Here is a 22,179-nt window from a genome sequence, read left to right on the forward strand (position 1 = left end):
CAAAGCCTGGGGGCTTTTCCCAAAGAAGAAGTGTAGGGCTGCAGTAGTGACTGTGGCCTAGAACTGGCAATGCCTTGCTTAGATGAATGCAGGATCTGTGTATCTGTTCTCTCAGGGTGTTCCTATGAGGAAATCTGGGGACTATCAGGACTCATCTTTTGCTTTCACTTATCTCCATCTCCAGTAACGATATTTTGGAATCTAGGTATTTTTGAATTTATTAATCTTCAAAACTAAGATGAGTTTGGTAAACTCAAAAATACTGTACATTTTGCAGAATTTCAAGCCTTCTCTCAATCTAAGACTAGATCTTAGCTTTCTAAGGTATGAGGTTTTAGGATTTTTTTTTCTATCATAATAGACATTTAAGAATTATGTATTTTGTTTGACGAAAGCAGATAGCCAATTCTTTTAGTGAAATTATCAGAGTTGGCTGTCTTTGTACAGTAACCACCAACTGCTTTAATTTCTATGTGGAATCCTTTACTATTTATAGATAACTGATTTATACTTAAATAGAAGTAGAGTTCTGTGGTAATTGAAAACGATTTTTATTTACCAACAGCCCTTTATAGAATACATAGATACTTTAAAATAAAATTAGATTTCACCACCAACCCCAAAGGCATTTTGAAGGTAAAAATTCTGACTCCCTCTTTGCCCAATCCATAAACGTTTCTATTAACTTCTTTATAGCTTTCTTTTTATTGAAGCTGGGTGACTAGACATTCAGCATTCATTTATTAAGTACCTACTACATTAAATGAGACATATTTGATGGGAAGAAAGCCATTTAACTTAGAACCAGCATATAATGGTCTTAAGTAAACTTAGTTCCTTTCCCCTCTGTAGTTATATTCAAAGTTTTGTGCTGTATGATTGAAAATAAGGAGACAGATCCCATGCTTCAAGGAATTTATACCTCGGGTTGGTTGGAGAGGTGTTAATATGGGAGAGGAGATAGCTGGTTAAAAACTAAGTGAATTATACAAAGTGCATAAAGTACCCTTTCCATGCAGAAGAAGAAATTCTACATCTGGAAAGGTATGAGAGAAGGTGGCACTTAACAGTTGAGGTAAAGTTCTGCCCCATTTGCTCCTCTGTTGTGGATGCTAAGTAAGTACAGTCAAGAAGGAACTAGTCTGGTGTCAGGTCTGAATAGGGCATGGAGGTGGGGGCAGTGAGGTATGGCAGATTTTCACAGGTCACATTACTCTTGTGTGTTGGTGTCCTGTTCTCATTCCATGAATAACCATTTCTTGTTATTTGTTTTTTATGCTTTTAAAGTCTGTTGCTATTGGTTTCTTTTGCTCATGGAAGAAAGGTGATAATGCTGAATTTAGATAGATCTTAGGGCAATTTACATTCTTCCAGCAAAAAGTGAATACCGTACTTTAAATCTTCAGAATGTAGGAGGTTCCCCCATTTTGCAAAAAGACTTTCATTTGTAAAATATTTCCCCAGAGAAACAGTGTTACTAAGTAGAGAGTTGAATCCTAGCACATGGAAGCTTACTAAATCCATAATAAAGCCAAAAATCTGTATTTAGGTAGCTGCAGTGGTATGGTGATATTGTAGAACAGTAATATCATAGCTCACAAGATTTATACATACTGTGACTATTACAGCATGCAGGGGAGAACAATATTCATGCAAATGTGTAGAGTTTAAACTGTATTTTAAACTCTAATATGTAGCTAACTTTTTGTAAACTAGCCGGGAGCCTATGTTTTACATAAAACATGATATTTATTAGCAAATGTGTTCCAGGTTCCCACTTTGGATTCCAGGTGAATACCTCCCTGCCATATCCATGGCAGCCCTTGGCCAACTAGCCTGAAGAAAATTAAGTAGCTCTGCAAATATTCTTGCCCTCCAGGTGTCATCTTTTTGAGCAGAATGTGGGCTGGCTTTTTATAGAGAGGTAACATTCACAAGTCAGGTGTTCATAACCCAGAGAATGCCTATATGTATTTTATGTGGCCAGAAGGGTTAAACTTAATATATTTTATTCTTAATTCTTCCAGGTTCAAGCATGACAGCATGATCTTTTAGGCAACTTGTAGTTACCCATGTTCATGACTGGAAAAGCTGAAAACATTCCCCTTTAAATAAAGGATGAATCATAATTCAAGTAGCTTTGCAGTTGGCTTTATAGATTTAGTGAGCTATTGCTCAGCAGGAGTTTTTTGTTTTGTTTTTTAATGTATCCTGCAACATGATTGGTAATATTTGTGGGTTCTTCAAAATACTCTATTTCCTTCCTGCTCATGGACAAGAGCTTATATTTGGAGCCATCTCCTTTTCCAGAAGAGGCCAAGATCCTGGTAGTGTCTGCCAGGAATAATTTAAGGAATTTAGTTCAACAATAACATAATATTCATGGCAATATTTCTTGACCTATGGTTGGGTTTGAGTAAGCCAAAAGAGGATAATCAGTGCAGACTGAAGTAAGCATTTGTTTTTTGTTAGTATATAACAAAATATATAATATAGTATAACACCAGACTTCCACATTTTATCTCCGTAAATCTCTTTCATCTTTGGTGGGAACCCCCTTCCTCTTAACTAATCTCCATGGTCTTTACTTGACACAGGGCAATCAATCCCCAAGCAACCTGAGCCCATTGAACAGGTGCCTTGTTAAAAGAATGTGGTTAAATGTTGGGTAAACTCTAGCAGTGATTGCTAGAAAAGGAAAGAATGCTGATATTTGCTGAAGGTTTGACAAAGGAGCCTCTCACCTATGTTTGACAAAGCTTTAAGCTTTAAGATAGGCTTTTTGTAGAGGAGGCATGCGGCTCAGTAGAAGAGAGAACCATTTGCTTCTATAGTAAATTGTTGCAGTTCCATATTCTAAACCATGAGTCACAGATGTCTTTATGATTACACATCCCTCCCAGCATATGAGAAATATACTTTAGAGAACAGGAAGTTAAGAGAAAACAGAAGTGTGAATAACTGCTAATGGTGCTCTCTCTGGCTCCGTTCCGTCTGCCATTTCATCATACATAAAGGGTAGTTCAGAGATTCTTTCCTGGCAAATAAGTGGCAACATATGTTTGAAACAGTGAATGGAAACTATAGGGAGAAAATGACAGGCATATGGCAATAGGAAGGCAAGGGAAAATTTGTTGCCCTAATGTTAGCCACATAATTGGTATGCTCTTCTATAGAAGGGCTGTTTTACTTTAAAAAGTCTGCATGCCCCATTAGTACAGCATTTCTGTGTGTGGAATGTATATATTTTCTAGGTTTGTTTTGTTTTTTTCATGAATGGCTGTCACATTAAGCTATTGAAACTCCATACAGAGGTCTTGAGAGAAAGGTTCTCAAAGGGGGAAGACAGAATCTAGTCAGGAAATAGGACCCTTTATTAAAGTAGTAAAAACAAAAAGTGGGGAAGCACTTAAGAACAATTACTTTGAAGGGCAAAGAACAGAGAAATGGGCCCCAAATTTTGTCTTCAAGCATGCTTGTCTTTTAAAAAATTCTACAATGGCAATGTTTATGATTCACTTGTTGCCATAGCAAGTAAACCCTTGCAATGTGTTAAGATTCCATAAGTTACCTTAAAGGGCACAGGTTTGATGTTTTGTTACACATTGTGAAAGCACAGCAATTTACTTTGAAAAAATAATTTTCTTAACAGAAAATATCAATGGATGCTAAAGGCCCTGAAGCCCATTTCCAGTTGTATGTCATACAAGGCTAATAGTTAGGAAATGTGTTTTCAGCCTTTAAAATTTTATCATGGCTTAGTGTTATATTGGAGACAAGTGTTGGAAAGAAACATAATTTGTTTCTCAGAACAAATTTTTGTTTTGTTCTGTTTGCTGAGAAATGATTATGACAATATCATTAGTATTTGTGTTTCTAAGATTTAGTTAACTAATAAGATTTTTGTTGTTCAGATTGTGGGGAAAAATCAATTGGTGTTATTGATTTGGGACTTGACAATGAATAATGGTAGCGTGAACATTAATGGACTTATTAATTGATGACTTATTAATATGTATATATCTGCAAATATGATTTAAACATGTGTCAATCCTGTAAAACCCAACTATTCTGTATCTTGTCTCACAATATCCTGCTTTATTATGATTGGCATGCTTTTTTATGTCTGGTCTCATGCTTTAAAAATGGATACCTAAAAAGTTAAGCTAAACAAAATGTTTCGTTTGTAGTCAGAAATGTCTATATACTATACTACATAGTATAAATTTCTATATATACTATACAGTTGACCCTTGAACAAGGCAAGGGTTAGGGCACCTGCCTGCACAGTCAAAACTCCACATATAACTTTTGACTCCCCCCAAATTTAACTACTAATAGTCTACTGTTGATGGGAAGCCTTATCGAGAACATAAACATTGATTAACACATACTGTTTATGTTGTGTGTATTATATACTGCATTCTTACAGTAAAGCTAGAAAAGAAAGTGTTACTAAAAAAATCATGGAGTCGACTGGCTGGTTTAGTCAGTGGAATGTGCTACCCCTGATCTCGGGGTTGTAAGTTTGAGCCCCACATTGGGTGTAGAAATTACTTAAGAATAAAATCTTTAAAAACGAAAGAGAGAAAATCATAAAGAAGAGAAAATATATTTTCAGTACCATACTGTATTTATTGGGAAAAATATCCACATATAAGTGGACCTCCGCAGTTTAAACACAAGTTGTTCAAGGGTCAACAGTATATATACATGTAAAATAAAGCAGGACATGGCAGAATGAAGACATGATAAAGTTTTATACCCTGCCCACTACCAATTTTTATACTATTCACAAGCTAAGAATGGTTTTTACATTTTTAAATAGTTGAAAAATATCAAAATAGTGAAAATTACCTGAAATTTAAATTTTAAGTGTCTGTAAAGTTTAATTGGAACACAGCCACATCCATTTGTTTACATATTATCTGTAATATGTAGGCTACATTCCTGCTATAACAGCAGAATTGAGTAGTTGCAGCAAGACTATCTGGCCTGCAAAACCTAAAATATTTACCACCTGGCCCTTTGTGAAAAAATTTGCTGACCACTATTCTATACCTTTTTACAGTGTAAAACAAAGTGGACAAAAGGCAACCACATGTTTACTTTTATATATCTCCACTAATTTGTGTTCATTTGTCTGAACAAATTTTGATTTTCTGTACTTTTTAAAAAATCTTGAATAATTTATAATATCTGAAGATTAATATTATTGCCAAGACAGTGGATACCTTTTGATGGAGTACTAAAGTGATATGCTATATTTGAGGGAAAATCTAAATAGAGAAGATAGGAAGACAAAATTTTGTTTCTGAGACTGATGGGAGGTGATGAGGTTCTAAACTGGTGATATTTAGTTTTTTATTTTCTTGTCATATCACCTTCTCTTATTCTCTCTTGCCCAGAAGGAGGATATCCAGGATGAGTATTGAGGATTATGGGATTGTAAGAGAGCCCCCACCTCCTCCATTATGTGTCAAATTTTTTTGCTTAAGTGCATATGGCAAAACATACCACCATGAAAATATCCAGTGCTCATGACTAAGTGAAGTTTTCCTTAAGCCTAATCACCTTGAATAATTGAGGACTGACTGTATTAAGAAAAGATATCCTACCTCCAATATGGATTCCTCATATTAATATTTGATTTAATATTCTGTTTTCTTTTTTTTTATTTCTTGAATTAGCCGTCAAAACGTATTTCTAAATAGACTTAGTCTAATTTATCAGACTCTCAAAAACAGTCTTGGTTTAAATGTTACTTATTTGAGAGTTTAGATGTGATACATTATTATTATTTTGTTGCATATTTAAACATTTTAAAAAGATTATTAAGAAAAAGAAGCTGTATTTCCATATTAGATAGCATTATTTTTTGAGGTGTGTTGTGGGTATATGGAATGAAAAATATTACAAATCTGTTATTTCACATGGAATTACACAATGCCTGGAGGCTATGTTTGCTCTGATTCTTTATGTCTAATCTTATCTTTTTCCAAAATCTTTCCTTTTAAAAATGAAAACCTAGAAAGGTCAGCTAACAAAATTTTTCTTTTGTAGTGATAAATTAATAACAGATGGACTTTTGACATGCATACACTCATACATAAAAATGTATGTACATTTTTCACATCATCCTAGTAGTTTTTTTATTTTAATGTGTTTTTGTCTATCACACAAGAATATCAGAAGAAGGTACAATTAAATGAGATATATTCCATGAACAGTGAGTCTGAGGCTTTGAGTCTGAAACTCTCATAGAAGTTAGGTACATTTAAAGCTACTCTGTTGTAAGATGAGTTAATATTAAAATGAATCAGATTTCTGTTGGTATTTCAAATCACTTGAAAAAGGCTGAACACACATAAAGAAAAAAATATAATAAAAATCTCTTTTTATTTAGGGCCTTAGAGACAGCTACAGTAGATGTGCTTTGATTATATTAGATGGTGATATTATGTGTGCATTTATTTAGAGGAACTTGGTTTTTTCCATCTGAAAATAGCAATTTAAGAGAAAGTAGTGGGACACCCGGGTGGCTCAAGTCGTTTAAGCGTCTGACTGCGGCTCAGGTCATGATCTCACTGCTTGTGGGTTTGAGCCCGGTGTTGGGCTCTGTGCTGACAGTTCAGAGCTTGGAACCTGCTGCAGATGCTGTGTCTCCTCTCTCTCTGCCCCTCTCTTGCTCGTGCTCTTTCTCTTTCAAAAGTAAATAAACATTAAAAAAGAGAGAGAAACTAGTTTCTGGTGTTCGTTGTTCTTTATTTTGTAGCATATAAAAAGTCTGTTCAATTTTATTTTGAACATAACGTTTGATTATAGTTTTCAAAAGAAGATTGCTGGCTTCTGGTACCAAATTATTACACTTTGTAGGTGTTTTGGACAGCTTTTACCGTGATACATCCCTTTAGCTTTAATGAGCATTACTGATGCCCTAGCGTTAAAAATGGAGATCACATATTTTAAGATCGTACAGGAAATATTCCATCTAATTCTTTCTACAAAGAAGTTGTCCGTGAATTATGTTGACTGTATAGCTAAAATAGTTAGAAGTTATTATATATAAAGTGTTCAGGTATTTGTAGAATCTGTGTGGTAGCTGTTGTGATTACTGCTGTTGCTTCTTTTCTAGCAATTTCCCAGTCCCTATTGTATTCCTCAACAAAATATTTCTAAGATAAAGTGTGAGGAATAACACTAAAGGTGCACTGTTCCTGCACCTGAAATTCCTGAAATTGTTCCTGAAATTGCTACAATGGACAATTTGTACTCCTACTTCCATCCTGAGTATGACTCCACTATGGCCCACCTTCAAGGCATGTTTCCTCAGTGCACATTAACATCCCAGGGATGATAAGCAAGGCTCTGGAGTCAGACTCCCTGCTTGGGTCTTGAGCTCTCCATTTACCAGTTATGTAATCTCTCTGTGCCTTTGTTTCCTCATCTATAAAATAGGGATAATGGGAGTAAGTACCTTGCTCAGTTAGTTGTTGTGAGTATTAAATGAGTTGTGGCCTGGAAGTACTTAAAGAAGCACTTATACATACTAAGAATTCAACTACTTAGCTCTTACTATACATTCCTAAGATGCCATCTATGGTGTCCTGTTTGTATTGGATCTTCAAAACTCTCTAACTCCATAGTCAGAATCAAATTGACATTATTTTAGGATGAAATAAATGTAAATGTGCATGAAAACTTTTTGGAAATTTAGGATGTAACACCCATCTAGAACTCCTTGGCGCACAGGAGGTACTCCGTAAATATTCAAAGAATTAATAAATTAAAAAATTAAAAATATTATACCCATATAATGGTGATGTCATTCTTAAAATTCCTGACTAAATACTCAAATCAAAGCCATTCAATTTTTAGATTTAGGAGAGATCATTTAATTCGAATCTGTGTTGATGAGGTATGAAAAACAAAGATGGTGATGATGAGGATATTAATAACAGCAAATATATACTTGGCATTCACTGTGAGTGAAATACTATTCTAAACACTTTATATGTATATAGATTAATTCATTTAATCTTTACAGCAACCTATAAGATAGGTACTACTGTTATCCCCATTGAATAGATGAAGAACTTAAGTCTGAGAGTTTATGAATAACCAGGATTCAAACCCAGGAAGTTTGGCTCCAGAATCTATGCTCTTAACTCTTTGTGATAAACAAGCTATAATTTCATTACAGTTTTTTAGTCCAACCTTGTTTTCCCTACTTAATGTTCATCAAAACAACCATACAGTACCAAAAGTGCTAATCACTGCCTATCCCTCCCTCTTTCTGCTCTCCCGCACAAGTCTAAAGCACTGGTACTCAAACTGGGCTGCACAATTGAATTACCTGGGGAGACTCCCAGTACTTTTGATGCTTAGGTCTTAGAGATTCTGGCTTAATTGGTGCACGCTGGATATCAGAATTTTTAAAAGCTCTCCTGGTGATTCTAATATACTCAGCACAGTTTTAGTCCATTTGTCTAAACGAAAATGAAATTGGTGTGAGCCCTAGAGCACTCCTGAGGGGTTAAGACATGAAAGTAGTAGGCTCTGGATCCTTGAGCATCCAGGAGTTGAAATTCAAGCCAGTTTGCATTGTTTCTTGTTGAGAATTGTTTCCTTTGCATGCAAGAAATACTGGTTGGAAATACCAGGTGATAGTGGATTCAGAATTTACCCAGGGATTAAATTGTATATATTATTCTTTTAATTTGTTATTTTTAAAAAATCAAGTAGGTTGGTTTAGCATCCGACTCTTGATTTTGGCTCAGGTCATCATCTCACAGTTCTTGAGATCAAGCCCTGTGCCGGGCTCCTCACTGACAGCATGAAGCCTGCTTGGGATTCTCTCTGCCCTGTGCACACGCGCTCTCTCTGTCTCTCTCTGTCACTCTCAGAATAAACGCACATTTTTTTTTTTAAATCAAGTAAGTTTTAGCATTGTTATAGTCTTGGGGCCCTACATGGCTATTGAAAATTTGGAGAAGCAAAATGGCTACAAGCAGGAATAGGGTAGTGCCTTCCTTTAGGGTTACTGGTTTATTGCTCCAATGAGAAGAGTAGCCTGACTTTACTAAACTGTTTAGGAAAATTGATATTTATTTCAAATGTTTATGGTTTATCATCTCAGAAGATTAATGCCAAATCCTCAAAAATGTAGTGACGAGCGATGACTCATTTTAGCTCATGTCAAAACAATGCGCTTTTGTAATTTGCCTGTCTCTGGGGAAGCTATTAAACACTAAACAAAATGCCTCAGAATGAAATTGATTGAGTGTTTTAAATTATGTACTTTTGCTTGGCTATTAGCCAGAAGTTCTTTGGGAAAACTCACTACACATCAAGACCTGTGAATTGTGCTGACAATGATACTACATAGTTTATGCTGCTTCAGTACCAGCGGTGTGTATTCTAAAGTAAAATAGTCAAACAAAGCTCAGTCTTTTTGATAAACAATTTGTGTTAACTCTACTCTCCGCCAAGTGATTTTTTCTTTGTTAAACTCTGGACAGGATATAGCTAATGGAAAAGATATTTTTGTCTGCATTATCTTGTTGATAAATAGCACAGATTCCAACTAGCTAAAGAATAGTTATTATATAAATGTATTTTAAGATTTATACATTTGTTTCCTTGTAAGTACAATCATATATCTTGTCCCCAGTAGAGCTCACCATAGTGTTTTGCATGTAGCAGATACACAAACTTTGTGTGTTATTGATAATAATGATACCAACAAATAAAACATAAACAGTAGCGTATAATTCCCTGTGGTCTGTCAGTACTGTATGAAGTCTTTTAAAAATCAGTGTTGAGGGGCGCCTGGGTGGCGCAGTCAGTTGAGCGTCCGACTTCAGCCAGGTCACGATCTCGCGGTCCATGGGTTCGAGCCCCGCGTCGGGCTCTGGGCTGATGGCTCAGAGCCTGGAGCCTGTTTCCGATTCTGTGTCTCCCTCTCTCTCTCTGCCCCTCCCCTGTTCATGCTCTGTCTCTCTCTGTCCCCAAAATAAATAAACGTTGAAAAAAAAATTTTTTTAAAAATCAGTGTTGAGGTGCCTGGGCAATTTCGGTTCAAGTCATGATCTCATGGTCCATGGGTTCGAGCCCTGCATCTATGCTAACAGTACAGAACCTGCTACAGATCCTCTGTTTCCCTCTCTCTCTCTCTGCTCCTCCCCTGCTAATGCGTGTGCATACGCTCTCTCTCTTTCTGTCTCAAAAATAAACATTTTCAAAAGCACAACTACATTTTATTTTTCAGGAACAAAATACTTAAATGACTGGCTTGCTTTCAGTAACTTCCTAAGTAATGAGGGTATTTACAATGTTAAGCTATATATATATATTTTAGATTGGATATTGTTAAGAAACACCTTTATCAATATAATGAACTCTTAGTAGCAGTAACCAAAACATTCATAGTACCATCTGACGCTTTTTGAGTAGGCAGTTGGGGACATGGTCTCCTGGCAACCAAAAGTATGGGGCCACTTAAGACCATTTGTATCACATCTGGGAAAGAATAGGTGCTCAGTAGATACTTGTTGAATTGATGTTCTACTCATACTCATCTCTTATTCTATAAGAATCAATTTCTTCAGATGCAGTTCCATGAAAGAACATGGAAAAAGGTAATGAAAATTAAATGACTTCAGAGTGATTCTGTAACATGGTGATAGATATCATCCCTAATGAAGTTATCCTGATACATAAGTATCTAGCTTTCAGCCTGTTTTGAGATGGAAAATGGTGTGAAGAATGGTAATTCAAGTTGGATTTGAAAACTATAGTTCAGGGGTACCTGGGTGACATAACTGGTTAAGCATCCAATTCTTGATCTCTGCTCAGGTCATGATTTCATGGTTCATGAGACTGCGCCTGGCGTCAGTCTGCTTGGGGTTCTCTCTCTCCCTCTCTCTCTCTGCCCCTCCCCTATTTGCATGCACACACTCTCTCAAAATAAAAAATAAACCTAAAAATTCTTTCTAAAAAAAATAATATATAGGATAAAATGGTCAAACTGCTGCATTCTGTTTATCTTCCTGCCCATATCTAGCTCTTGCCATTAAGCACGTTATTTATCTTCCCCAGCCTCAGCTCCTTCATCTGTTAAGTGCTGCTAATAGTAGGACCTATTTTGTAGTGATGTTATGAAAATTAAGGATTAGGTGAAAAACACTTAAAATAGTAGCTGGCATATAGTAAACACTCGTGTGTGTGTGTGTGTGTGTGTGTGTGTGTATATTTACACATGTGCATGTTTTAAAGCATTTGAAATATTGTTTGGGTGGGCTATAAAAGAAATAGGTTTAGAAGAATTTGATAGACTTATGGAAGAAATCCAAAATTGGCTATGAAGGGTAACTTATCTTTTAGGGTTTCATCTTCATAGGCCCCAGCATGGGTTCCTTGGCTGCCACTCTCAGGGACAGGGACCCTGGTTTGATTGGATCAGTGACCCGACCCAAAAAAGTATTTGTTTCTGTTTTTACTAAGATGCTTCACACAGAAAACTATGCAATGCTGCTTTCTTATTTCCCAGGCTGAAACAATGAAATGATAAAACTATAGTCCCCTGCTGCTTCATTTGCTTGTACTAATTTGTCCTAAATGAAAAACTCTTCATTTGGTAATAGAAAAGGATGGCTTCAAGTAATAGAAACAAGCCCAAGCTAATTAAGTTAAGCAAGATCTTCAGCCAGGAAAAGTAACTACTGAGATATGCATCTTGTTTTTCTAAGCAAATGCTCCTACTTTAGAATCTGAGTGGGCCTTAATTCATTTACCTTGTTTGAATTGCCCACTTTTCATACAACCACTTTACATTTCTGGCAGCAGTGAGTGTGCTGAATGTTTTTGTTATTGTTGCTCTTAATGATAAGTGTGTCGTTTTTATTCTCACTATAAACAAAGGTCTGTACGGACCATAGACCAGATTGTTTCACCATCGCATTGTGGTTATTTTGTTATTTCCATCATTTGCTAGTATTTTGTTCCTAATCTTGGAGTAGATCTTTCAGTAGTGACAGAGAAAAACTGCTTTGCAATCAAATATTTATAACTACTTTAAGTAGTAGAACCTGCCTAGTAAAAATGTATTCCATTTCTATATCAGGGCAGTTTTTTTGGCACTGTTTTTTCAATGAACAAATTAAAATAGAATCTTTAAAAAGATACTTAACATGCTCCTTTAAAATAGGATATCCCATTTAAAATGAGGTCAAAGAGCCTCCCAAACATTATTTTTTGTTAGTTTGACATCTTTCTGTTACAACCTTGGAAGCCTTAAGGTTTTTCTTACTTTTCTTTTGCATTTTTTTTTCTTTCTTTATGGCTGCTCATTGCTTCTCAGTCAACCTGAAATTCAGGCTTATTTTAAGTCCCATCACTGTCTGTAATGACTACCTCCTCCTTGCCTCCCATGCCCATTTGTCTTCTTTGGAACTTGGTAGTACTCATCCTCTTGTTATTCTAGTGTCCTCTGTCTCAGTTGGCTCGTTTCGCTCCATTTCATTGTTTCTACAAGTGACCACCCTCTCTCTTCCCTCTCAGTCTCTGACAAGCTTCTTGAAAGAATACTATCACACTCAGTACTCACCACCCTCTTTGGATCCTTGAAATCTGGTTTCATCACCTGCCATTCTGATGGAATTGTTACTTTCAGAGGTCATTGGTGACTTCATCATCATATCCAACAGGCTCTATTCTATTATACTTCATCCTTTAGCTTCCTCTGTGACTTCATTATCCCACTTAACACAGTTACCTGCTTACTCACTCCTTGAAATTTTCTCTTTGGTTTCCAAGACACTGAACTCTCCCAAATTCTTTTTCTCTTTTTTTTTTTTAACTTTTTTTTTTTCAACGTTTTTTATTTATTTTTGGGACAGAGAGAAACAGAGCATGAACTGGGGAGGGGCAGAGAGAGAGGGAGACACAGCATCGGAAACAGGCTCCAGGCTCCGAGCCATCAGCCCAGAGCCTGATGCGGGGCTCGAACTCACGGACCGCGAGATCGTGACCTGGCTGAAGTCGGATGCTTAACCGACTGCGCCACCCAGGCGCCCCAACCAAATTCTTTTTCTATATCATATTCTGCTTCTTTTCTAATTTCCTTGATAGCTTATTCTCCTTTTCTCATTCTCTAAATGCAAACCTTTGCCCAGACAATCCAGCCCTTTGCTTTCTATACTACCTCCTCCTTGGCACTCTAATCTATTCCTACAGTTTCAACTTTCCTCTCTACACTACAATTCCACATCTTTATCGTTAGCCACTGCTTGCCTGACTTCTCTCTAGCCTGTGCAGTTACTTCTAGATGTCTCACCATTTTCTCAAGCACAGCATTCCAAAGCTGCCTCTCCCAGTCTTTTAATTGCTGTTATTAGGACCAATCTTCTTGTCACCCAGACTTTTAAGAGTTATTATTTTTTAAGAGTTATTATTTTAACCACTCTGACTGGCGTGAGGTGATATCTGAGTGTGGTTTTGATTTGTATTTCCCTGATGAGGAACGACGTTGAGCATCTTTTCATGTGCCTGTTGGCCATCCGGATGTCTTCTTTAGAGAAGTATCTATTCATGTTTTCTGCCCATTTCTTCACTGGGTTATTTGTTTTTTGGGTGTGGAGTTTGGGAGGGGAGGGTGGGTGATGGGTATTGAGGAGGGCACCTTTTGGGATGAGCACTGGGTGTTGTATGGAAACCAATTTGACAATAAACTTCATATATTGAAAAAACAAAACAAAAAAAAGAGTTATTATTTTAAGACTTATTGAGTCCAGTCATTTATACCTTTTGCATCTTCAGATTGTGTAACGTACCTCATTTTATAGCTTCTAAGCATTATCTTTCCATTTTTCTCTTTTATTGAGATATAATTTATATTTAGTAATGTGCACAAACATTAAGTATACACATTGATGAGTTTTTACATAGGTATATACCTGTGTAAACTCTATCCAGACCAGAATATAGAATGTGTCCAACTTCTCAGCAGACTTCCTGTGTGCCACCTTCCAATTGGTAACTACTTTCTTCCCAGGAGGCAACTACCATTTTGACCGCTATTACCATAGATTAATTATGTCTGTTTTGAACTTCATGTGAATGGATTCTCATATTAATGGAAATTCAACTTCAGATAAGTGGAATTTTATATTGCTATCAGAAATATAGGCAAGTTCCACTTGGTCCACTTACTCATCAACACCTGATATTGTCCTCTTAGTTTTAGCCCTTTTGGTAGGGTTGTAGTGGTATCTCATTATAGTTTTAATTTGCTTTTGTCTGATGATTAATAAATAATATTGAACTTTCTTTTCAGATGCTTATTTGGATATCCTCTTTCATGAAATATCTCTTAATTCTTTTCCTTTTTTATATTGGACTGTCAGTCATTTTTCTTTATATATCCTGAGTGTCAGTCTTTTGTTGGTTATACATATGCAGATATCTTCTCCATATCTGTGGCTTGCCTTTTCATCTGATTATCATTGTATTTTTGATTAACAGAAGTTATTAATTTTAATAAGGTACAGTTTATTAATCTTTTATGCTTGTTGCTTTTTCTATCCTTTTCAAGAAATCTTTACCTTCTTCAAGATTATGAAGATAAACTAAGGCTCGGAGAGGTTAAGTGGTTGGCACTAAGGTTGTGGCAGACTGTTAGTTGTCTTTAAAATGTCAATTGGCAGGGGCGCCTGGGTGGCGCAGTCGGTTAAGCGTCCGACTTCAGCCAGGTCACGATCTCGCGGTCCGTGAGTTCGAGCCCCGCGTCAGGCTCTGGGCTGATGGCTCAGAGCCTGGAGCCTGTTTCCGATTCTGTGTCTCCCTCTCTCTCTGCCCCTCCCCCGTTCCTGCTCTGTCTCTCTCTGTCCCCAAAAAAATAAATAAACGTTGAAAAAAAAATGTCAATTGGCTCTTTCTTCCTGGACATATATGGCTGTTCAGCCAGTCATTTCTAGCTTGCCCTGTATTGGGAAGTGGCTATGTTGAGTTTGGATTGGATCAATGGAATATAAATAGAAGAGATGGTAATCTTCAACTTGAAAGCAAGATAGCTTTCATGTATTTTACCCTTCCCTCCACCCTCTTCACCACCACCTGCCCCCTAGTGTACTGTAACATACACATAATAGGGTTGCAGCTCTGATCATGTAGATGAAGACAACATTCTGGATGGTCCCTTGGAACAGAACTCATTTACATTTATTTAAATAATACTTAAAATTATTTCAATAAAAAGGTAGCTCAAATGCTACCTTTTCCTTCAAGCTATTCCTGATCCCCTAATTAGTATTCACCTTTTTTTTCCCCCACTGCCTGAATGTTTTCTGCCCCTGAGGACAGGGAACATTTTTTGGTCTACTGCTTTGCACATGATAGGTACTGGGTAAGCATTTTGAAATAAATTAATAATAAATTAATAAATAAACTAGATGATAAGTTAATTTTTCAGAAGCTTAAACTGCATTTTTAATATTAAGAACTGTTGATCTAGTCATGCGTGAATGTAGCTTGAGAAGTTCTATTTCCACATTGGTTCTGTGCCTTCTCTGCAGTGAGGTTCTGACTAAGCAGTTCTGAATCAGCAGATTTGCTGTGCTGTATCACTTTCATCTTCTGTAACACAGCTCATGCACCTGGGTATCTTGGTCCTAATTGCTGACATAGTGTGACCATGACCTCATTTGACCTTTCAGCACACAGGTCCTTTTGACTGCTATATAGTGAGAAGAGGCTCACATGGAAAAAGCAATGCTGTTTTCTATTTGAAGCAAATGATTTGACTTAGACAACTATGTGACAACTGGCCTCACTCGGGTTCTCTTGGCATCTTAAAAGAACATTTGAACCATATTTGAGATGCCGTTGTGTTCCTACCTTCAAATGCTACATTTGGAGATTCTGATTCAGTATGTTTGGGATTGGGGCCAGAAATCTGCATTTTTAAATAGTTCCCTGGCAACTCTAATGATAACTTACTTAATTTGGGAAATCAGTGGAGAAGTATCAAGAGCTCAGATTCAAGAGTCCTAATTCTTCTCTATAGTTACTATCAATAACTTTGGGAAAGTTACATAGTATCTTCAAGGTTCGGTTTGATTATCTGAATATTATGCGGACCATAACAGTACCTACTTTAAAAGAATGTCATGAGAATTAAATGAGATCATCCATTTGATATGCTTAGTACAGTGTTTTATAGTAAACATTCAGGTAAAATGGTAAAACATTCAGGTAACTACCATTGCTAATATTGTTATTACTAATTATCAAATTCTCTATAAGAGATCTTTCTTTGTATTGTTTTTGTTTAGAATGTACAAAATAGAATCTACTGTCTCTACAAAGAAAGGATTCATGTTGTGTTGTGGGTGTGTGTGATCGTTCTCTTAATGAGTTCTTTGTTTTAGGTGTTTAATTAAAATTCTGTGTGGGATTACTCTGACCCCACTTCCTTTTCCTTAATAATTTACCGAGTAGCCATTATATGCTTTTTTTTTTTTTTTTTTTTTTTCATTTGAGGGACTGTTACTCAGTGTTTTGTACCTGTGAGTGCTGGGAGGGTATTACAAAGAGGTGCTTACCTGAAATGTTAAGAACTGAATGTTCTATTGCAGCATTTCTCAAACAATTAGATAGTTAAAATGTCATAATATAGGTACTGGAATTGAGGCTGTGGGTAAGACAAATGCTGAGAACCACCTTTCAAGTTCTGGTCTCTTATTAAAATTTTTTTGTGTGCTTCAGTGTCAGAGAATGGAACTGAGGTAATCTGAGCTAGGATTTGGTGGTGCTACCAACAAAGTAAACCGAGTTTTGATGTGTGTTGTGTTTCATGTATTCAAGGAAGAGTGATGTGGAATCCTTGGGGCAGGAGGGAGGAACTGGGAATAGGGAGAGTCATGGTATCCCAAAGGTTTTAGAGCCACTCCCTTGTATCTCAGTTATTTGTCATGAATTTACTCCAAAAGGTAACAGTAAATAATGAAAAGTTAAATTTTGGAGCAGAAATACTCTTTCATGACAGGGGCAAGATTTCTTTTAGGTAAAGCAGAAACTCTTTAAAAACTGTCTAACAGGCCTAGAGAATGGGTGGATTCACTTGAAGAGTCTTCTTTGCATAAAGAAGTAATACTATCACTAAGAATAGGGTGTCAAAAAAAGACCTTTGCCTCCATGTGTTGTATGTCTTTCATCTGCATGGATTGAAAAGTCCATAATACTGTAAATTTTAGTTAGCTCTTATAATAACTTATACCTGCTATCAGTTCTGCTTAATTTGAATAACTCTGACTTGTATTTTGCCACAATTTGATTATATTTGCATTCCACTGACTATTCTCAAATTGCTTAGAAAGTAGGGGATGAGAATCAATGGTCTACAAGTTTAACACTTCAGTGAGCCCTTCACAGTCAGAGTTCATTTATCTTTATCAACAAAGAGCTGTCCTCATCTGACCGGAATGGATGAGAAATTTCAGTTCTTGGGGCAAGAAGAGTATTTAGAGCCGAAATTTCAATTAGAAATAAGGTTGACTAGTTAACAGTTAAGGGCTTCATTTTGGGGTCAGGTTACCCTCTTTGCTCTTTCAGGTGTTGGACATTCTTAGTTATTCAGAACTCATGGAGTTCTTACATAGAGTTGGTTTACATATAATTTCTACTCTTTGACTCATATGAATCTAAATCTTCTCTAAAAACCTGTATGGATTTCAGAGGCTTAGAGAGGATTAAAAAGCTATAAAATTTTAAATAACTTCATCCAGTGAGCATGTTTACCTAAATGTGTCATCAAACTTCTCAGTTTTCTGGTTAGAAAACCGGTTTGGGACAGGCTGACTCACACTGTGGACTGATAGAATGCAAACACATTCAGAATTCTCCTGGCGAGACTAATGCAACAAAAACAGAGTTCTGTGAGCTTTTAGAGGTGAAGTGTTTCATTTCTCTAATAAATCTTCCTATCACTGAGAGCTTTCAAAATAAACACATGTCTTCACAGTTGTTAGGTACTGTGAGGTGGCATAGGCCTACTACTATATCCAATACCCTGTGCCACTGTCAGTCAGTTTACTTTGAACTTTGGTCTTCTTCCCTAATTTGTCTATTTACATTTTTATTGAAGTATAATTAACATACACTGTTATATTAGTTTCAGGTGTACAACATAGCGTTTTAACTTTTGTATACATTGCAAAATGGTAACTTTAATAAATCTAGTTACCGCCCATCACAGTACAAAGTTAATACAATATTATTGGCCATATTCCTTCATGCTGTATATTACATATGCATGATGTACTTACTTTATAACTGGGAGTTCATACCTCTTGATCCCCGTCATCCATTTACCCTCCAATCCTTGACCATCAGTCTGTTCTCTATATCTATGACTCTGTGTTTTGTTTTGTTTGTTTCGTGTTTTGCATTCCACGTGTAAATGGACTCAAGTGGTATTGGTCTTTCTCTGTCTGACTTACTTCACTTAGCATAATACCCTCAAGGTCCATCCATGCCGTCACAAATGGCACCCCTTGCAACTCTTAAAGGAAATAATTGTTAAAGATAATCTGGGAAATATTGGTAATTAGCCCTTGGGTTGATAAAGGTAATGCTCTACAATTCTAGATATTATCCCCATATGTAAATAAACATTTTATTGGGTTTGCATTTCGCTTTTGATCCTTAGATCTCAAATTCTTTGCCCAAATAGTTATTCACATTCTTTTCAATTAGCCCTTGTGCAAGGAAGGTAGATAGCAAGAATATATCTGCCCATTTTGAAGATTAAAACATCAGTACAGAACTCAAGCTATTTTTTTTTATCAATTTGCTCAGTACATTTGAAGGCAAATTCCAAAGATGTCCAAAGAGAGTGATATTCTCTAAGACTATGATACTCTGAAAGTAAAGTTTGCTGAGTAGTTCTTTTCAAGGACAAAGGGATGGAGATTGGAATGTCTTGGCAGAGTTGAGAGTACAGTCAAAATAAATAGACACTCCTGTTCCTTTCTCTTTTCCAGTTAGTTATATCTCATTGCCATTTGTTCACATGTTGCTGTAATTAACTAATTTTAGGCCAGGCAAAAGAGATTAGGTAGCATATTGCACACCCACACCTCCTTTTCTGGGATTTAGGATGGAATGAGTTTTTCCATTTACTCTAGCCAAATGAACACATATTGTACAATCCCATTTTGCTATGAAGTAAGTCTTTATCAGGAAATTGTACTTCTGTAGGTCTTATCCCCTATGGTGTTTTGCTTATAATAGTAGTTTTCTGGTTATTGTTGTTATTGCTATTATTTATTATTATTATTATTATTATTATTATTATTATTATTATGCTTTTTCCAAATTTGACTCCAGACACACACCTAACACACTGCTTTGTGTATGGTATAGGTGCTCTGACAAATTCCCAATGGCAAGTTGTGATCTTTCTGCACAACACATTTCTCTTGGGCTCAAGATAAAGAGGAAGCCTGGGGTAGTGGCACACAGTCTGCACAGTCTAGCCCTAACCTACTCATCCTCGACAGGGACTTAATTCCAAAAACTTGTCTTTTCATTCCTTTGTACTTATGGGTGCAATTTTCTGCCTGGAATAAACTTTCCCCTCTTCTCTGCCTGTTAAGAGTGTTACTCAGCCATCAAGCTAAAGCCTCCCTAGGGCTGGGATGCCTTCCCATTCCCTCCATGAAGAACTAATCAATCCATCTATGGGATCTGTGAGCACTCTGTGTATGCTTCAGTTGCAGCCACATTTAATTGCCTCGTGCTACTACTGTTTTCTACTGGGGCCTCAAAGACATGATCTGCATGTTATTCTTCCCGCCCCCCACCCCCCCACCATTCTAAGTGTCATGCATAGTGTTAGGTTAAATGGATGTTAGTGAGTGAATGAATGGATGACAGATAACCCCTTTTTTCTTTTTTCTCATATAGAACAAAAATACTCTTTCTCCTCCCCCCCCCCCCCGACAGATAATCATTTGCCTTTGATCATTTCCCCTTGGGATATACCCAGATGCCTATTTCTAAGTCCCTATCCTTTGGTTCCTGAGTTTGAGCTGGCATTAAAGGATCTTCCTTTATAAAGTTTTAAGAAATTAGCTAACCTATATCTCATGAGAAACATCCATTATCATTAATAGTTTTATCTTTCTTATGGCTGAACAAACTGAAAGGATACAACTTGACAGAGATTGTATTGAATCTCTAGATCAATTTGGCAGATATTATTACCATTTGTACAATATTAAGTGTTTTGATCCATAAACATGGGATGTCTTGCCATTTATTAGGTCTTCTTTAATTTCTGTCAACGTTGTTTTGTAGGTTCCAAAGTGCAAGTCTTAAGCTTCTTTCGTTTAATTTATTCCCAACTGTTTTTTTTCTTTTTGCTGCTATTATAAATGGAATTGTTTTCTTTTTTTTTTTTTTAATGTTTTTATTTATTTTTGAGGGAGAGAGAGAGAGAGAGTGCAAGCTGGGGAGGGGCAGAGAGAGAGAGGGAGACACAGAATCTGAAGCAGGCTCCAGGCTCTGAGCTGTCAGCACAGAGCTCAATGCAGGGCTTGAACTCAGGAACCATGAGATCATGACCTGAGCCGAAGTCGGATGCTTAACCGACTGAGCCACCCAGGCACCCCAGTGGAATTGTTTTCTTAATTTAATTTTTTGTTTGCTCATTGCTACTGTATAGAAATACCAATGATTTTGGTATATTGATCTTGTATACTGCAGCTATACTGAGCTTATTTATTAGTCTTAGTAGTTTCTTAGGATCCAGTTATTATCATTAGTATTATCATTGTATTAATTTCCAAAGCAAAAGATATGTAGAGATTGTTTATCTTTCCTAAAAGGCAAAGCATTAATTTTATTTTGTAGGATTGTACGTTAGCTATTTTATCTGTGCCTGGATCAAAGTTTTGTGATGATTTCATGTGCTACTTTAAATATTTATATCTTCTATCTTAATTTGATATTTTGAAGACAAACTTTATTTCATCTATTAACTACATTAGCATATCAAAATTACTATCTGTTGAGATCTATAGTCTTACTATAAAATTTAGAGTAGTTTAGAAAAGAAAAAAGTTATCTAAATAATTTTCTCTGAAAGAAGAAAGTGGCCGTAGATGGACAGAAACTGGCAGGTTCATAATAATATAACTTTTATTTTGCTTTATTTCTGATTCTCTAGAAAATATCTGGTGGCAATATGGAGTTCATGGATGATGTCTTGTTCACCTCAATGGCAGTACCCTGTCCAAAATAAGCATCATCCCTTGTTTGGGGAAACATAAAGAAAGCATATGTCCTCTTTGCTTTTAGAATTGTGCTACTTTGATTCCTCAGGGGTCATTTTGTTCACTTCATCAAGCAACTGCTGCAGATAAGTATAAATTTCATTTGAACTGCAGGAACTGCTGCTCTTGGATCAAATCCCTGCTTCTGCTGCTTTTACAGCCCTGTTCTGCTAAGAGATCTGCAGGCCTCTGAGGAAGGTGCTAACAAGTACATGGGTGGGATCTATAAACCTGACTCTGGAAGTGTCTCAGTGCTGTCCGCCTCCTCCCATCGCCACTACAGTCACTACAGTCTTCTGTGATGTCTTCAGGGTCTGCATAAAGACTTCCTTCCTTGCGGGTTTTCGTTCCTCATTATGCAAAGAGCAAAAAACATAAAGTTACCAATGGCTAACTTATTTCTGAAAGAAAATTGGAATTAAGAGTCATCTGAAGTCATTGAGAGCCAATTCCCTGAACAATGTTTAATAGTTAAAAAAAAAAATTATATATATATATATAAAATCTAAAAAAATATATATATATAATCTAAAAATTATATATATATATATATATATATATATATATATATATATATATAATCTAAAGCCTATAAATGGGGCCTGGCTAAATGAACTGCATCTATAAAATGAAATAATATGCAGCCACTTAAAAAAAAGGTAGAAAGAATATAGTATGGTCTCTTTCATGAATTGCTGATGTAGGCTTACAATGATTTTTTTAGAAAAATGCACAGGAAGCTGTTAACTGTGGATTACTTTGGGGAGTAGGAAGTGAAATGAAAGGAAAGTTTTAATTTTCATTTTATACTTTTCTGTTCATTTAAATTTTCTGTTTTCAAGTG

At 36.2% G+C, this 22,179-nt stretch overlaps 2 protein-coding genes across 5 annotated transcripts in view; one reads left to right on the forward strand and one right to left on the reverse strand.

Annotated features, from left to right (window-relative positions):
- Window positions 1-22,179, forward strand: part of CMSS1 (cms1 ribosomal small subunit homolog) — a 384,890-nt gene that overhangs the window by 77,527 nt on the left and 285,184 nt on the right. Inside the window, exon 1 of one of the 4 annotated variants that reach the window (XM_043593957.1) lies at window positions 14,057-14,152. The exons of the other annotated variants lie outside the window; for them this stretch is intronic. Within the exon in view, the coding sequence (XP_043449892.1) occupies window positions 14,119-14,152 (34 nt within the window). The 5' untranslated portion in view covers window positions 14,057-14,118. Of the gene's footprint in view, window positions 1-14,056; window positions 14,153-22,179 lie in introns of those variants that run through there. 4 annotated transcript variants of the gene reach the window in all.
- FILIP1L (filamin A interacting protein 1 like) overlaps window positions 1-22,179 on the reverse strand; it is a 305,655-nt gene that overhangs the window by 71,384 nt on the left and 212,092 nt on the right. The window lies entirely within an intron of this gene.

Source organism: Prionailurus bengalensis, chromosome C2, assembly GCF_016509475.1.
Source record: "Prionailurus bengalensis isolate Pbe53 chromosome C2, Fcat_Pben_1.1_paternal_pri, whole genome shotgun sequence".
Lineage (NCBI taxonomy): Eukaryota > Metazoa > Chordata > Mammalia > Carnivora > Felidae > Prionailurus > Prionailurus bengalensis.